Below are 16,769 nucleotides of genomic sequence, written 5' to 3'. Positions count from 1 at the left end.
AGTCCGCTCCCCTGCCAGGCTCCCGGAATGCCGGTCTTTACTATCCAAGACGGAGACGCCTGTTCAGGGATCTGCCCAGCCCAAGGAAGCCGGCAGCAAGGGTTCCCCAGAACACAGCCCCCAGGATCCCCAATACTGGAGCCTCCGATTAATAAACCCCACGTGCCCAGAGCGTCCAGCCAGCAGTTCTCACGGCCCGCGACAGGAGGGGGTGACCGGGGAGTTCCCGGGGCCTGGGCAGCTGCTGAGCAGGGACGTGGGGACAGACACGGAGCCAGGACTGCAGGAGGTGGGAGGCGGGACCTGAGAAACCGCAGCTGCCTCGCGTCTTCAGCGCGGACGCCTTACGGCATCACAGGCAGAAGATAAAAATTGAAAACACGACCACAGAAATCCACTGGTGGAAGACGAGTTGAGGAGATCTCCCAGAAAAGGGAGCGAAAATGTGAGGGAGCTGGGAAATCGGAAACGGGAGGGGAAGACTAGGAAGGCCAGAGGTCGCTGCGGGGAGCAGGAGGAGGCCCTAGGCTGTGGCACCCACCGCCCAGCTCCAATGGACTCTCAGACTCGGGACAGAGACCAGCCGGGTTCCAGAGGGAGCCAGGGCGCCTGGGCTTCTCCTTAGCGCACTGGGCTGCGCCCTCCCATCCGCCCCCTCGCCCGCCAGGCGTGGGGGGGCAGGAGCGTGGGGCGGGGCATCCCTGGCGGGCAGGGGCTGGCATTCTCCCTTCGGAGGGATCTTTCCCAAGGAGCCCCTGGAGGACGTGTGTGCTCCACCACAGCTCGGGGGAATCGGGAGGCCGGTGCCCGGGGTGGTCGGGGACAGCAGGCCCTGTGGAAGCAGCCAGACCAGCCTGGGCAGTGTGGCCGGGAGCTGGCCGGCCGGGCTGTCCCTGTGAGATGTGGGAGGCCCTTAGCGGAGGTCGGGATGCTCGTCGCAGCCTCGCAGCTCTGCGCCTCCCTGCAGGCCGGCTGCTGCGCCTCACCCCCGCGGCCTCCACGCTGTCAGCCGGAGTGGGGGAGTCCTGGTGGGCTCAGGAGAGAATCCCGGTCCACACCCTGCCAGGGGCTCTGCTGTCATGAGCTTCGTTCCCTGAGATGCACTGGGAACCCCAGGAAGCTGCCGCCAGAGTGCGGCCCTGCAGCCTGTCTGGGCCTGGAGCCGTCACCGAAGGGAGGCATTTTGTGTCTGCTCACAGTGGGCTTGTCCCTGCTGCTTGGCCGTTTCCCGAAGCTTGGGCATCACGGCTTCGGGCGCAGCCCTGGGAGGTGGGACACGAGACGCCCGGGACAGCCGGCAGGAGTGGGGACGCCCCCTCTTGTCCTTAGTCGCACTGTTCCGTGACGAAGCTGCGTGCAGCGCGTGTGGACTCTCCCGCGTGCAGGCGGTCCCCGTGTGCCCCACGCACTCAGAGCCACAGGATGTCCCTGCTGCCCGGCCCCTGCCCCACACCATGGAGCAGGACTCCAGGACAGGGACAGGGCAGAGCGGGAGACTGAGCTGGCCCCGGACAGGGGAGCTGGCGCAGCTGTCTCCAAGGAGGGGGAGAGCGCTCCGGGGGCACAGGTGGCTCCCGGGTCCTAGACGGGGGTTGGTACAGGGAGGGCCGCCAATCCAGACAGCACGGGGAGGAGCAGGAGAGGCAGAGTGCGCCAGCCAGGCCGGGAAGGAGCCTGTCGGGACGGGGCAGCGTGGACGGCGGCAGGCGGCCTCAGCTAGGAGCTGCGTGAGCAAAGGCTGTGCGGCCGAGGCCCAGGCCAGGTCCCTGCCCCCTTGGGATCTTCCAGGTCCTTACCAGGCACCCAGCTGCCTGGAGTGTTCTCCAGCGAGGGGAGGCCGCCGTGGGTCCCAGGACAGGAGGAGCCCTTCACTGTGCCGCGAAGTCACCAGTGCTGCCGCGCAGGGCTCAGCGGGCCTGGGGCGCTGCGGGGCGGCGGCTCTCCCCTGCACGCAGCTGCTCCGTCTCCCCCCAGAAGGGCAGCCCGGCCATCCCGACACTAAGGCGTCTGTTCTCCAAGGGCCCCCCCCACGGCCAGGGGTCCCCAGCACGGTGGCCTCCCAGACCCGGGGCATGCAACAGGCCAGAGGAGGCCTCCATGTCGGAGGTGAAGGCAGGCTCACTCCACCCGCGGGAGAGCCTTGCAGGTTCCTGCCCCAGTTCCAAGCTAGGTTTCAGACAGACTGTCCGGAAGGAACGGGGAAATCAGACGCGTGGTGTCCTTGGGGAAAAGCGAAGGGCAGGTCTGCGTAGCTCGGGGCTTTCTTACCAGCCGGCCGCCGCCCACTGGGCGGGCCCTGGCCCTGGTCCTGCTCCCGGCCAGCGGGGTCCCCCGAACCCCCTCTTGCTTCTGGCGCCTGTGTTGGAATGTTTTCCCAGCATGCTCTCACCCCACTCCCATCCCCCGTAGGCAACCACTTGAACATACTTAGCGTTTCTTTAGTTAACAGAGCGTTCGTTGCAAAGCGGATGTTGTTTTGTGTGTGTGTTTGTATTACATCAGCGACGTCAGTAACCGCTCCATTTCCCTTTCTTTCCTGAGCTCTGTGTTTAAAAGTCTCTTCCTGTTGCTATGAGGATGATTTAAGCCATTGCCTCTCACCACTTGAAATCGATTTTCGAATGTCTGACAGTTGTCCTGACCATGAAATTTCATTATCCTCAGTCTCAGAATTTCAGACATAGTGATAGCGGGTGATCATCTCAGATTCTGTTAGTGTAACCCTAATTAGGTGTTCAGACACTGCTGTGTGATTTCCCTTCCTCCTCTAATGGAATCCACAGGTTTCTAAGCCACACGCAAAAGGCCCTTTGTGGTCGCTCACTGATGTGAAATGCCACCCCCGCGCTGCGTGCCCGTCTGCGGTGGACAGGGACACTTGAGGCGGCGGACACAGCGCTGCGTCAGGAGGGGGTGCCGGGCCCCTGGGCGAGAGCACTGGTGACCCCCAGGGAAGGGCCCAGGATGACCCTCCACCCTGAGGGCCTGGCCCACGCCGGGATAGTGGCACTGACAGAAGAACAGTCAGCATCTTGCCCGGCCCGGTCCCAGGCAGGGGACGCCCGCCTGCCTGCTGGGAACGGGCACAGTGAGGGTCACCAACGCCTCAGGCCCGTCCCCAGGCCGGAAGGTTCCATGGCCCGGTCCAGGTGACTGTGACCCCAAACCGCAGGAGGCAGTGCAGGGACAGGCCTGGGCTCCAGGCGGATCACAGACACTTCTGGGGCGGGGACGTGGCCGAGGGGCTGACGCGGACACTCGGGTCTCTGTTACCAAAGCAGCTTCCCTGTGGCTCCGCGCCCCGCCACCCGCCCAAGCGTGGGGCGTGCGTGTGTGGATACGTGACCGTGCGCCTGGTCTGGTGTCTGTTCATCGCTTGCTGGGTGATGATGAAACGTGCAGGCGACTTATCACTTTAATACACACGTCGTTGGCTATGATTTGAAAATGAGAAATTCAGTCTCTTACAGAGCCCCTGACTTGCATGTCTGCACACACGCGTGTGTGAATTCACACAAACACTGGGAGAGCGAGCTCTTTCAGTCCGCAGCCCTGCTGTTCCCGCTTGTTCGTCTAGAGAGTAATGTCAGGTCTGCTCGTGGAGCCACTCCGAGCCCCGGGGGGCCACCGAGGGCCATTTACTGCTCCTCCAAGGCGGAGCGGGACGCCCGGCCCGCTGTGACTCCAGCGATGACGTTGACCGTTAGGTGACCTTGCTGCAGGACAGTCTGCTGCTTATGCCCGTCACCTCCCGGCCCAGTCTTGTCCCACCAGCCCGTCAGCTCCTCTGCCCGCCACACCCGCCACGGCCCAGCACCTGCCGCGGGCCAGGCGTGCTGGCCAAGCAGGCCTCTCCGTGGCCTCATCCGTCTCTCCCTGCGCTCGTTGGCACAGAGGAGAGCGGGCAGACGTGCGCTGGCTTCGGGGACAAGCGCCAGCCGCTCGGGGCTCTGGGAGGAAGCAGTTGGCTGAGGCCTGGAGGGGAGTGGAGGCTGGTGAGAGGCCGGCCCGGGTGGCACCCAGGAAGGCGGAGGCCACAGCGGTGCCGTGGCTCTAACCGGGCTTGAGGACAGGACCGGCCGAGAGCCTCGGGGAGAGCCTGGGTCTGGCTGTCGTGTGGCCCCGGCCAGGGCTGGGGACGAGTCGGGCGCAGACACGCATTCGCAAGCGCCGGGCCAGCGCGGAGCTGCAGCGCAGGTGCTCTCTGAGTCAGGCCGGCCGCTCCCAGCACGAGGGATTCTGTTCGGAAATGGGGACATTTCGCAGCTTTTCTGGAAGGGTGGCTGCGGTGCCGCCCGCTGCTCTCCTACCCCACCCCTGCCGGCGTGGCAGCCCCGGCCTCGGGAAGTGGGCATGGGCACTCTTCCGTGGCACAGAGCTGGCGCCACGCCTCCGTCCTCCTTGCATGTCGTGTGGCCTCCGCAGAGCGGGAAAGGCCAGAGCCCGGTGGGCCAGCTGTGGGCACGGGGCCTTCCGCCGGGGGCCTAGCTGGGCCAGCTGTGGGCACAGGGCCTTCCGCTGGGGGCCTGGCTGGGCCAGCTGTGGGCACTGAGCCTTCCGCTGGGGGCCTGGCTGGGCCACTGTGGAGCGTGGGGTCTACCCGACGGGTGTTTGTGGGGCTCCTCCACGCCAACTGCGCTCCTGCGGCTTCTGGTGCGGCGGCGGCGACTGCTCTTGCCAAGCGCCACCTGCAAAGGGCTCTTCTTGTTCATGCCAAGGTCACCGGTCTGGCCAGGGCCACACCCAACCCCGAGGCCAGTCTCCTTCCTTGAGCGGGAGCTGCGGTTCCAGATCGGGCGGGGCGGAGAGGCCTCCCAGCTATGGGCACAGCCTGCCCCGTCCAGAGAGTGGGGCCCCAGGCTGGTCCAGGAACCTGCTAGATCCGGCAGGCGAGCAGCAGCCCTTGGCCACAGCACGGATCAGCCCAGGCTGGGGGTGTGGAGGGCGAGGGGTTGGGGGCCCAGGGCAGCAGCCAGGGTGGCAGGCCCGGCCGCCCATCGGGGTGGGGTGTCTCTCACAGACAGGCACGTTTTAAGCTGGTCGCCTGCGGTCAGCCAGGAGTGGGACCCAACTGCAGAGAGACTCTGTCCCCACACCGGGAGCACCCTCACTGGTGCAGGCACGAGTCCCGCGGCTGCGGGCGGTGTTGGGGTCCCGCCTCCCTGTGGGGAGACCCGGACCCAGACGGCAGTTCTCTGTCCCTGGTCAGCACAGTCCACGCTTGGGGGCAAGGAGGGCCATTGTAGTCATGTTTCCAAGAGACTGTTCATGGGAGCCCCCGGGAGCCAGGATGGGATCCCGGGACAGGACTTGGGGGGCAGATGAGCGTTCAGGAGCACAGGGTCCCCCCGGGGTGTGGGGGCAGGGCTGGGGCCGGGGTACCCTGTGCTCCCCCAGCCCCAAAGGACTCGCTGGTGCCATGAGAGTCCGATCGTGCCCAGCAGGGCCGTGGCCTGGCCTCGCCCTCGTAGAGAGCCGGCACCTCCATGGCCGGACACCCACCTGCAGCAGGGCCCCTCGAGGTGCCGGGGGCAGCCGCCCCAGGGAGCGGCGTGTTGTGCGTGTCCCAGGCACCGAGTGTGGCCCCGGCGTTCCCAGCGCCATGCCGCGTTCCGCCCGCCGTGGCCGGGCCTGTCTGACCGCCCCCTCTTTCCGCAGGCTCTCTGACCTCGGTGTTCGTCCGGCTCCCCTGTGGCGGCGTCGGGGTAAGTGTCTCTGCCGTGTTGGTGCCGCCCTGTGTCCCCTGGGGTCCCCGCCACAGCAGCAAGACCACAGAGCAGTGACTGCTGCCAGGTGTGTCCCACACTCAGCCGGTGGCCGCGCTGCCACGTGGGGCTTCTAAGGCCGCAGGAGCCCGGGGCGTCTGGCAGCCTGGCTTGGGCACGTCCCTCGGGGAAGGCCACCCATCACGTGGGGTGGGGCTCTGGGGGGCCGTGGTGTGCAGGACCCCGCGTGCCGGCTGGTGTCTCACCTCTCCCTGCCCCCGGCAGCAGCCTGTGCACTCGGCGTGGACACGGCCTTGACAGGACGTGCGCGTGATCATGTGTCCATGTCTACACCGAGCCGGGGTGAAGCTCTCGGGGCAGGGATGTGGTGCATGCCGTGTGGCGTGTGTGAGGCGGCCACGGGCCGGGCCTCCCTTCCACGCAGACGTGGCTGGAGCCTGGTGTGCGCCGCTCCTCGGGCAGGGCGGGGCTGGACAAACTTCCCGGGGACGACGGGTCTCCCGGTGCCGGGCTCTGACGCACACACGTGTGCATGGAGGGCAACGGCAGGGCACCGCGGAGTGAGGGTGCGGCCCCTCGCCCGGCCCGTCCACCGACCCTCGCGGTCCCAGAGCACAAAGAAGCGCCAGGGACGGTCACGGCAGCGAGGCGGACGGGAGACGGTGGACGGCAAGACTGCGGGCGTGTGTGTGACCGCGGATCGCAGGGTGCAGCCCAGGTCTGGATTCTGTTATGGAAATGAAACAAAATTGTTTTCTTCCTGAGTCTTTACAGAAATCACCGCTTTGAAAATTATCCCGTCAGAAAGAGAATAAAGGGCATTTATTCATACCGCCACCAAGCCCCCCTAGAGTTATTTTATTTCGTACTGTAAATAGGCTGCAATCTTTTAATTCGGGGCAAATTTTTGGCCAGACTTGAAAAGATCTGGATCTGCACTGCCCTGCAGCCAGCACGCCTGTGCACGGCAGAATTTATAATTTGCAAATGAAAGCTAAACGCAGGGTCAGCCCCGGGGATGCAGCCCAGGCAGCCCCTCCCGAGCACTGAGTCCAGATCCCAGGCGCAGCGGCCGAGCAGAGCTGTACCCCCGTCCGGGCACAAAGACGGGCCCGTGCACAGAAGCAGCCGGAGCGGGTTGGCGGCCGAGCCGGGCGGAGAGTGCCCGGCAGAAGCAGCAGTGGAGAGCGGGGTCCTTGGCTCCTGTTTCTTCCCGTCGTTTTCCGCAATGACCTCTAATAGGAAGACACAGGCGGTGGCACCGTCCCCTGCCCTGGCCTTGGGGTGGACTGGCCGTCACTGGCACAGGTGCAGTCTGCCTGTGCCTCAGTGTCCCTTCGAAGCCAGGGGCCAGCCCTTCGTGGTGTCGTCCCAGGAGCCACAGTGTCCTCGGGGGGAGATGGCAGACAGGGAGGGCTGCCCCACCCCCTACGCGGCTTTTCGCTGGCATTTGGGTCATGTAGTGGCGCCATTAAAATCTAAAACTCATCCTTCCTTAACCGCCGATGCAGGCTAAAAATTGTTTCGAGCTTTTTTTCAAACCAAATAAACTTCTGCCTCATTCCTCTCCCTGTTATCACAAGTTTCAAATGCAGGAGGAGGTTGGTGTCCTGAACCTCCCTGCTGACCCGGGCCCTGCGCGGCTCCGGGTGCGCCCAGCTCTCCTCGGCCCCCAAATCACCACCCGCGGCGTGTCCGAGCTCCGTGAGGTTCTCTGTGGGAGTCTCTCTCCCCGTTTCTCCTCCTCCTTTTCTCTGTCTTTCCTGCACAGAGCCCGCGTGAGCCCCACCTCCTCTATGACCGCTTTCTGCGTGAGTGAGGCCTTTCTGCTGCCGGGGCCGCGCTCCCGCTCCCCGCCACCACCCCCTGGGAGCAGCAGGAGGGGCAGTGGCAACCTGGGAGCCTGCAGTGGGCTGGGGGTTTGTCCAGGAGCTTCTGAGGCCCGGGGTCACGCAGGAGGGGCACGGCTGGGCCTCCAGACACGGGCGCCCCTGGTGCCCAGCGGCCAGGGGGCCGGAGCAGCGAGACAGGCCCTTCATGGCTGGGGCTCGGCCTTTCCCTTCCTTGTCATGTGTCCTTAGTCCTAAAGCCCCGGCCATCGCATTTTGAATGGAAACAATCTCCGGGTGCTTTAAGCCAAACCACTGTCCTCACGGGTGCAGCCCTGGGCCTGGCGCGCCCGGGACCCTGCCACCCACAGAGGGCCAGGGCGGCTGGGGCGCTCTCCTGACTGGTCCGTTTGATGCTGTTGGACCAATTCTCCAGCTGAAGTAACCGGCCCCGGATGGGGCTATTTTGTGGCTGCTCCAGTGAATAACAATGTGGCATTATTTGGAATAGAGGCCACTCTTTACAAGTCGAGCATTAATGCCGTGGAGAGCAGGCAAAGTGGGGAGCGTTCCGACATTTGGAAGCTATTTAGAGAGCATAGAAGTTCGGTTGTTGAAAAGAGTAACCGCCGCCGAGTGCACTCTTCAGGAAATGTCTCCGGCCCGTGTAAATGCACTTTAAATCGCCTTGCTTTGAAGACGGAGCTTCAAGACTGCCTGGAAAGAGACCCCTCCCTCCCTCCCACGTGACGGTCGGCGCCTGTGGACCGGCTCGCAGGCCTCGCGGGGGCAGGCGCCTGGGCGCGCCGGGGCCGGGGCGGAGGAGGGCAGGGCAGGGCAGCGTGAGAAGCAGGTCCTCCCATGGAGCCAGAAACACGGTGGGAAAGTCGAACACGCTCGTCCCGGCTCTCGGGACCCTCGCTGAGCTGGGCACGTCCACAGGAAGGACGCGTGTCCCAAGCCCGTCTGCCCGGGCAACGGCTGGCCCACGGCGTCCTGTCCTCGAGGGAGACGGGGAGGCTGCCCAGGCCTGGCGGTGGCCGCGTGACTCCTCGCAGCTCTCTGAGCCCCCGGGGTCCCCCGGGAGACTGTTCTCCGCAGGACCGGCTGTCAGCGTCTCTGTCCTTCTCGCCATTGGCAGCCAGGACTAAAAATTCTAACATGCCGAAATAAATAAATGAACCAATACACAAACAAGCTGTTTGGCGTGTCTGCATGAAACACGTTTCCTGTTTGAAGTAGAAAAGACTGGCGTCCAACCTGCTGTGTCCCCAGGGGCAGAGCAGGTGGCTCTCCCAGGCCCAGGCCCGTTTCCACTCCTGTTGGTATTTGAATTTTCCGGTTAGGTTCAGCACAGGACAAAGCAGAGATGTGAGGAGACGCCTGCTGCTGGTCCCTCTTAACAGTTCATGTTGCTGATTGTCAGTGCAGTTGACTGTCCCTTGTCCTAAATGCTTGGGACCGGAGTGTTTCAGATTGCAGGTGTTTTCCAGACGTTGGGATATTCGCATTATACTTACTGCTTCAGCATCCCTATTAAGAAAATCCGAAATCTGCAACACTGCAGCGAGCATGGTCTTTGGAGTGTCACGTGGGCACTCAGAAGGTTTCAGACTTCGTAGCAGTTCAGATTTTCAGATTAGAGATACACAACTCGAATGGCTCTCTTAGCTGGGGTTGCCGTCGAAAGAACAAAAAGGAAATGGGCAACCCTGACATCCTCTCTGTTCGCTCCCCGTGTATCGGAGCAGTTGAAAGAGGATTCCTCAGAACCAGTGAAAACACACATTGCCTTCTGGTGTTTTCACTTTTATTTTTCCACTTAGCATTTTGTGGCATGTCTCAAGAAGAAACAAGCCCAGATGTGGTCCTGGGGTTGCAGAGACAGAGCCACAGGTGCCCGGGGCCCACGGCGGCACGGCCCACCCGGGGCGGCTGTGAGGGTGGCCACGGGCATCACCTCACCGCGGCGTTGTTCCCACAGGTGGACAGCGACACCATTTGGAACGAGGTGCACTCGTCGGGGGCGGCCCGCCTGGCCGTGGGCTGCGTGGTGGAGCTGGTCTTCAAGGTGGCCACGGGGGAGCTGAAGGTCAGTGGGGCCGGCGGCCGTGGGCTCCCGGGGCTGCGGCAGATTTCTGGGGGGCTGGAGGAGGGGAGGGCAGGGACAGACTGACGGACGTGGCCCCGTCCAGGGCGCAGGGAGGCCCTGCTGCACCAGCACGGCTGGCTGCCAAGGCGAGGGGCGTCCCACGTTCGTGACCACGCGTACCAAGTGCAGAGATCCTCGGAGGTGCGGGTCTTGGGAGCCCTTCATCCTCTTGACAACTGTTGAGGGGCTCGGCTTTTGTTGACGTGAGGTCTGTCATCAGCATTGGCCGTTTTAGAGATTAAGACTGCGAAACTGTAAAAATATTCATTTAGAAATGCTGATATCTGGCTCAGGAAGGGCCGCCGAGTTCTCGCGCCTGCTCGCGCCGTTGCTGGAGCTGAGTGTGCAGAAATCCCGGCCTCGCCCAGACCGTGACTGGGACGGGAGGTGCCTCTTACAGGCCTTTCAGACAGTGGTGGGTGAGCTCCGAGGCCGCGGCGGGACTTCACGAGTGGCAGCGTCTGGAAGACGGGCCTCGGCGTGGAGCCTGGAGCCCGGTCAGGCCCCGCGGCGTCCCGCCGTCAGCCTCCTTGCGGGCCGGGCGGGTCCTTCACCGCGGGGGAGAGGGGGTCCGCAGCAGGACACTTCGGCCATTTGGAAATCTGAGCTCGCTGAGTTACGTAGATCTCCCAAGTCCAGACATTATTCAATATCAAAAAACCCTGAATTAGTGATTTTGGAACGGTAAATGTCACCGTGACCCATCTCACCAGAAAAGCCTCGTTCGTGAGCGCTGGGAGGGCCCTGTGCTCGGAGGTACACGCATGTTTTCCAAACTGTCAGTTTTCGCTTGAAAGCCCAGATTTTATCGCTGACAACCCCCTGCCTGCCACTTCCCTTGAGGTGACAAGCTCACTTTGTCTGACTCTGAGAACTGTCTTCAGTTCACCCAAGTCGAGTAGCTGTCGTTTGCCCCGGTCCTTCTTTCAGGGAGAGTCGGGGTCCCGTGAACGGGCGCCAGCTCTGCCCGAGGCCCGCACGGCGGCTCGGTCCTTCCCTGCAGACCCCGGCCTGCTCAGCGGCAGCCTCCTTCCCAGCTCGCACTTGGGACGTCAGAAGTTCACGTGTTTGAGAGTAGAGATTCAATAAAACGTCTCACTTCTGTCTCATCAAGGGCGTTTCTAAGGGAGACGGTCTCGTCCCCCACAAACGTGCCGTGGTGAGCGCGGGGAGGCCTGGACCTGCAGCCTGCGCTGGGCACCGGGGCGACACCCGGTCCCCAGGCTGAGCAGCCGCCGCGGAGGGCAGGCGGGGCAGGGCAGGGCCCACTCCCTCTGATCTTGGCAACTGGGTTTCACCCGGAGCCTCCCAGAGCCGCAGACCCTGGGAAAGGAAGGGCCCAGGCTCCTCGGAAGGGCTCACAGCAGCCCTGTCCCCTGTCCCACGGCAGTGTGGCCTGGACGCAGTGAGAAGCCACATCCGCCTGTCCTTTCTGAGTGGGCCGGCGGCTCCGTTTGCATCAGTTTCTCGTGGATAAAAACGTGTGCTGTCACTCTCTCCCCGTCTGCAGAATGGCTTTGCTGTGGTCCGCCCCCCGGGACACCACGCCGAGGAGAGCACGCCCATGTGAGTGACACGCGGTTTCTCTGGGGCAGGGGGTGCGGCCCAGAGTGGCAGCAGGGGGCGGGGTTGCCCCCTGCCTGCCTGTGGTGTGTCCGGCTTGTCTCCACGTCCCGTGTGCTGACACACGCGAACACGCATAGCGCCGGAGCCACGTGAGCAGGCGCTGAGCACAGACGCCCAAGCCGCCAGCCCCCAGGGCGGTCGTGAGGAAGAGTGGGGTGAAGGGGAGGAGAGGGGTCTGTGCCAGTTAGTCCAGGGACGTCTCCTGGTCTTGAGTTTGCTGCTGGGCTCGGGAGGGGCAGCTCGCACGGGAGCAGGTTCACGAGACGCTGGTGTCCGGGGCATTCCCGGTGAAGCCTCTCCGGTCGTCTCGGGTGTGGCGGCCGTCAGCTGACTCCCCGGTCAGCCAGCGTGCTACCGAGGCGAGTCACAGGGTCGGGGCCGAGGAGCCGCTTGCTGGGCTCTGCTTCAGGTCTTCTAGGCAAGGTACGGGGCGTGGACTGTCCCAGGGGGTTGCTGTGTCTGGAGAGCCAGTGACAGGTGCAGACTCACCTGGGCAAGGTCAGCGCAGGCTCGGCCCGCAGCTGTGTGCCGAGTGCCTTTGCACCTGGGCAGGAGTTAGATGTCCCGTCCTGTTGACTTAGGGCCGCGGAAACCACTCGGCTGAGCGGGTCCGAACTGCGGAGCAGTTCTCGCCCCGAGCGGGGCCTAGAGTCGGGAGGAGGTGAGCAGCTGTTTGTCCGATGGCAAAGCAAGTGCAGACGCCTGCGTGTGCACCGTCGGGGAGGGCCGGGGTATGGCCTTGCCAAGAGTGGCCAGAGTGAGGACCAGCCACAGGCGGCCAGGAAGGGCCTCTGTGCGCCCTGCAAGCTCGGGCGTGAGCAGAGGGGCAGGCTCCGCACCCCCGCACCCCACATTGGGAGGTGAGGTGATCAGATCCGTGTTCCAGAAAGGAGAGATCATAGCCATGTGAGTGAACCTCAGGTTGGAATCCTTGTGGCTCTACTGTGTTTCCCTGAAAATAAGACAGGGCGTTGTATTTATTTTTCCTCAAGAAGACACCCTAGGGCTTATTTTCAGGGGATGTGTTATTTTCCCCTCAAAGCCTCAGCTTGCAGCATGCACAGGATGGCCGGGACCTGCCGGGGGAGCCGACCTTGTGGGTGGGGCTGCCCGCGCCTTTCCGGTCACCTCTGGGACAGCAGCTGTCACGACGGGGCAGATGAGAAGGGCTGTTCCATGTTCTTTCCCGCTCCGCGACGACATGCACGGGTTGTAGCCACGTCGTAGCTACTCCCATCACTAGGGCTTATTTGGGGGGTGGGGCTTCTGTTGCGCAAATGCTTAGAAATCCCGCGAGGCTTATTCTATGTGTAGGTCCTATTTTCGTGGAAACTCGATACCTGAAAAGCCCTGTGGTCCCTCCCAGAGCCCTCCATCCTGGGTATCGCGCTTTCTGTTTCGCGTCTCCGAAGGTGAAAGTCTGGTTCGAGTCAGAGTTGTTGGGTATTCTGAATAGTAGGAAGACAGTTCCAGCCGCAGTTCGCTGTGCTCCCGGAGCTGGGGCGCGGCTGCGAGTGCAGGGGGGCGGGCGGGCCCCGAGAGGCGGCCGGGGTCCTGGATCCTGGGGACCGACGACCAGCGTCTCGGTGGTGCGAGGGAAGGTGGAGGTGGAGAAGATTCTCGGTCTGCCTGGAATCCCTTCCTCAGCTTGTGTTCTTGGTCTTTCGAATAAGACTCTTTAAAATAACAGCGAATTATCTGTCGGAATATGGAAAGATAAGCAGAAAGCAACTGAAACAAGTCAGGTCTGTGTTTTGTGGACCACAGCGTCTCTCGAGGGGCAGGAGGTGTTCTGTGAGGCCCCCTGAGCCAACAAGGGGGGACTGTCGGACAAAGTAAAACAGAGTTTCTTACCGTGGAGTGCTGGAGATGTCCAGCCGGGAGACTGTGTGTGTGTGTGTGTGTGTGTGTGTGTGTGTGTGTGTGTGTGTGTGCCTGTGTGTGTGTGTGTGTCTGTGTGTGTGTGTGTGTATCTGTGTGTGTGTGTCCTGTGTGGTGTGTGTATGTGTGCATATGTGGGGGGGTGCATGTGTGTACCTGTGGGGGTGTGTACATGTATATGTGTGATGTGTGTGTGCATGTGTGTATATATGTAGTGTGTGTACATGTACGTCTGTGTGGGTGTGTCTGTGTGTATCTGTGTGGTAGATGCACATGTGTATATGTGGGGGTGTGCATGTGTGTAACTGTCGGGGTGTGTACATGTATATGCGTGATGTGTGTGTATCTGTGTGGTGTGTCTGGTATGTGTACATGTACGTCTGGGTGTGTCTGTATCTGTATGGTGCATGTACATGTGTATATGTGGGAGGTGTGCATGTGTGTAGCTGGGGGGTGTACATGTATATGTGTGATGTGTGTGTGCATGTGTGTATGTACGTGGTGTGTCTGTGGTGTGTGTACACGTATGTCTGTGTGGGTGTGTCTGTGTGTATCTGTGTGGGGTGTGTCTGGGCGGTGTGTGTCTGTGTGCTGCGTGTCTGGGGAGTCTGCGTGTCTGTGTCTCAGCCAATCATACGGCACCAGCCACGGTTCCCCAGCTATTTGTTCAGGAACCGTGAATGCGCCAGAACCCTCTTAGAATGTCAGGGGGTTCTGGATGGTTCTACCGCAAGGCGCACGAAGGCTGACCGAGGGACACCCACGCTCTCTCCCCTCTGCCCTCATTCCGTCCCCCAGGGGCTTCTGCTACTTCAACTCCGTGGCTGTGGCAGCCAAGCTGCTCCAGCAGAGGCTGAACGTGAGCAAGATCCTCATCGTGGACTGGGTGAGTGGGCCGGGCGCGTGTGCGGGGTAGGAGAGGACATTTGGACCGGGGGCCCCAACCTTCTGGAAACTGTCTCCAAGATGGCAGAAAATCAAAGCCCCACACCTGCCAGGAGTCATTTCACAGCTTCTGCCACCAGCCCCGCCAGTCCTGGGCTCCTGAAAAACCTGAGAGGTACCCGTGGCTGAGGCGGCAGCCGGGGCAACGCTGGGCGTGAATTTGTGGGACGGTGGCTGCACGTGGCTGCGCCTCCCACCGGGAGCCTGGACATGCCTCCCTGGCCGAGGCCCCACACCTGGCCAGGCGAGCTCCAGGCGGGCAGGCTGGCTCTGTAGGCAGCGGGCTCGCACCTGGCCAGGGGAGCGTGGCCGGGGCGGGTCAGTCAGGCCTGTACCGGCTGGGGCTGGGGAGCCTATCCCCGGCTGTAATGAGTCGGTGGAATGCAGCGGGAGGGAGGGTGAGGTAGCTGCCGGCTGAGTCTGGGGACCCCTCCCTGCCATCCCAGGACGGAGGGCGAGGAGAGGGCCCACATGGGCACTGTGGACGTGTTCACCGAGGCCGTGCTGTTGGGGTGACCCTGCAGGCTGTCTCTGCCCCGAAGCCACGCGCCGCAGGGGGCCCCAGCGTGGTCTTCACAGCCACCGCGATGGCATGACCCCTTGGTGGGGTCATGGGCACCTGTCCTTGCTTCTCCTGGGGAGCTGCGCTTCCAAGTTCTACGATGAGCACAGGTCACCTTTGCAGACAGGAGGATGATAAGCAGCCCCCAGCCGTGCGCGGCTTTTCCCAGGCACACGGCTGTGTACGGCAGGGCTGCCCTCGCTTGCCCATCAGGACAGGACGGCCTCAGGCCTGGGCCTCTGCTGCCCTCTGGTGCTCTGCACACGTGGGAGCCGTGTTAAGCAAGGTGGCGTGTGGCTTTATCACGGGCGGTCACCCCCAGCCAGGTGGGCCTCAACTCCTGCCGTCCACCTGCGACCGGCAGGGGCTTGGCACCTCAGCCGTGCCCGTAAGTGGACGGCCACGCTCAGTGGCTTCCCTCCGGAAGGAGGCTGAGGAAGTGGCTCCCTGTCACGGAGACAGGCAGGAGCAAGGAATTGATCAAATTTGTTGGGAAAATCACGGCCTCCAGGCCTGGCCAAGACGCCAGCCTGAGCTCTCTGCTGGCGCCAGGCAGATGCCACGTGCTGGGGTGAGGAAGACACGCCGCAGGCTTGGACAGTGGAGGCCCCGAGACCCCTTGCTCCAGCCCTGCCAGGCTGGAGGCGCTAGGCCATCCCGTGAGCGGGAGCCAGCATCCCTGGCCCAAATGGCGTCCCTGGCCGGGCGTCCCTGGCCCAGATGGGGACAGCGCACGGTGAGGGCCACGCCGGCGCCTGGCCCTGCCTGAGCCCGCCTCTCTGTCCTGCAGGACGTGCACCACGGCAACGGCACGCAGCAGGCTTTCTACGGCGACCCCAGCGTCCTGTACGTGTCGCTGCATCGCTACGACGACGGGAACTTCTTCCCGGGCAGTGGGGCACCTGACGAGGTGAGTGTGGGGTTCCTGGGCCGCCAGGGGCGGGGCCAACACGGCCCACCTGGGATGGGGGGGCGTGACGCTCGCTCGCGCCCAGACAGTAACGTCAGCCAGACGTCTGCCTGGATGCCACTCGCGTGTGCACGCGCCTGGGCTTGGTCTGAGTGCACATGGGAGGCCCGCGGTCGTTCCCGGTCGCGGTCTAGGCAAACCACAGCGTCCGCGCTGCAGTGAGGGTGCGGGGCCCAGCTTCCTCCAGGCAAGGCCAGGCCCCGTGCAGCAGGAGCGGCTGCAGCTGGCATCTATTGTGGGACACCACCCACACCCTCCCCGGCAGGCACTGCACGTCCTCTGTCCCCTCCACCTGTCCTGGGCTGCACGGCAGCCCCCAAACAGCAGGCCCGAGGCTGCCTTGTGGTGCCCCGCGTCCCTGCGGGCCTGTGCTGCCCCACAGCGGGGACTCTAGCCAGGGCAGCGGCTTCCTCTGCCTGCGGGACTTGCTTCTTGGAAGGAAGGTGGGAAATGACAGACTCGCTGTCGTTTCCACCCAGAGAGACCCCGGCCTGATTTCCCTGTGTTGGCGCAGGGCGCCGTGTGGACTGGCAGGTCCCAGGCAGCGTTACTGGGGCGTGGTGGCCCCGTGGCCGAGGGAAGGGGTCGTCCCTGAAGTGCAGGGTGCACAAGCGCCTGCCGCATCCCCCCCGGAAACGCTCCGTGTCGATGTCAGGGCCTCGGGTGGCCGGCCCCGCACACGTGGTGACAGCACGTGCCAGGCACCCGTGATGCCCCAGTGCAGGCCGTCCCCGTCGCAGAGGCCCCACGCGAGTGTCCGTGACGTGCGCGTCTCCCCTTCTGCCCACAGGTGGGCACGGGGCCCGGCGTGGGCTTCAACGTCAACATGGCTTTCACCGGCGGCCTCAACCCCCCCATGGGAGACACCGAGTACCTGGCGGCCTTCAGGTGAGTCCTCGGGCTTCTCGTCCCGGTGACGGGGAGGACGCCGCAGCGCTGAGGGCCTCTGAATCCATGTCCGCGGGCCGGCCGGGCTGTCTCCACTCTTCCTCTGCGTCAGAGGCGGGACCTTGGGCATCTTCTCACCTGTTCTCAGGATGCCTCTCTGTGCGCTAAAAAAACCAGGAGTCCGTCTGGG

The 16,769-nt window shown here is 63.5% G+C and overlaps 1 protein-coding gene across 7 annotated transcripts in view; it reads left to right on the top strand.

The window, feature by feature from the left end:
* Nucleotides 1-16,769, top strand: part of HDAC4 (histone deacetylase 4) — a 262,781-nt gene that overhangs the window by 229,268 nt on the left and 16,744 nt on the right. For all 7 annotated transcript variants that reach the window (XM_076006112.1, XM_076006113.1, XM_076006114.1 and 4 more), the window contains 6 exons: nucleotides 5,659-5,705; nucleotides 9,540-9,647; nucleotides 11,218-11,273; nucleotides 14,013-14,100; nucleotides 15,512-15,631; nucleotides 16,482-16,579. In XM_076006112.1, the coding sequence (XP_075862227.1) occupies nucleotides 5,659-5,705; nucleotides 9,540-9,647; nucleotides 11,218-11,273; nucleotides 14,013-14,100; nucleotides 15,512-15,631; nucleotides 16,482-16,579 (517 nt within the window). The remainder of the gene's footprint in view (nucleotides 1-5,658; nucleotides 5,706-9,539; nucleotides 9,648-11,217; nucleotides 11,274-14,012; nucleotides 14,101-15,511; nucleotides 15,632-16,481; nucleotides 16,580-16,769) is intronic.

This window comes from Microcebus murinus, chromosome 8 (genome assembly GCF_040939455.1).
Source record: "Microcebus murinus isolate Inina chromosome 8, M.murinus_Inina_mat1.0, whole genome shotgun sequence".
In the NCBI taxonomy this organism is placed as follows: domain Eukaryota; kingdom Metazoa; phylum Chordata; class Mammalia; order Primates; family Cheirogaleidae; genus Microcebus; species Microcebus murinus.
Note: the sequence above shows the minus strand (reverse complement) of the source record. Positions and strands in the feature narration are given on the sequence as shown.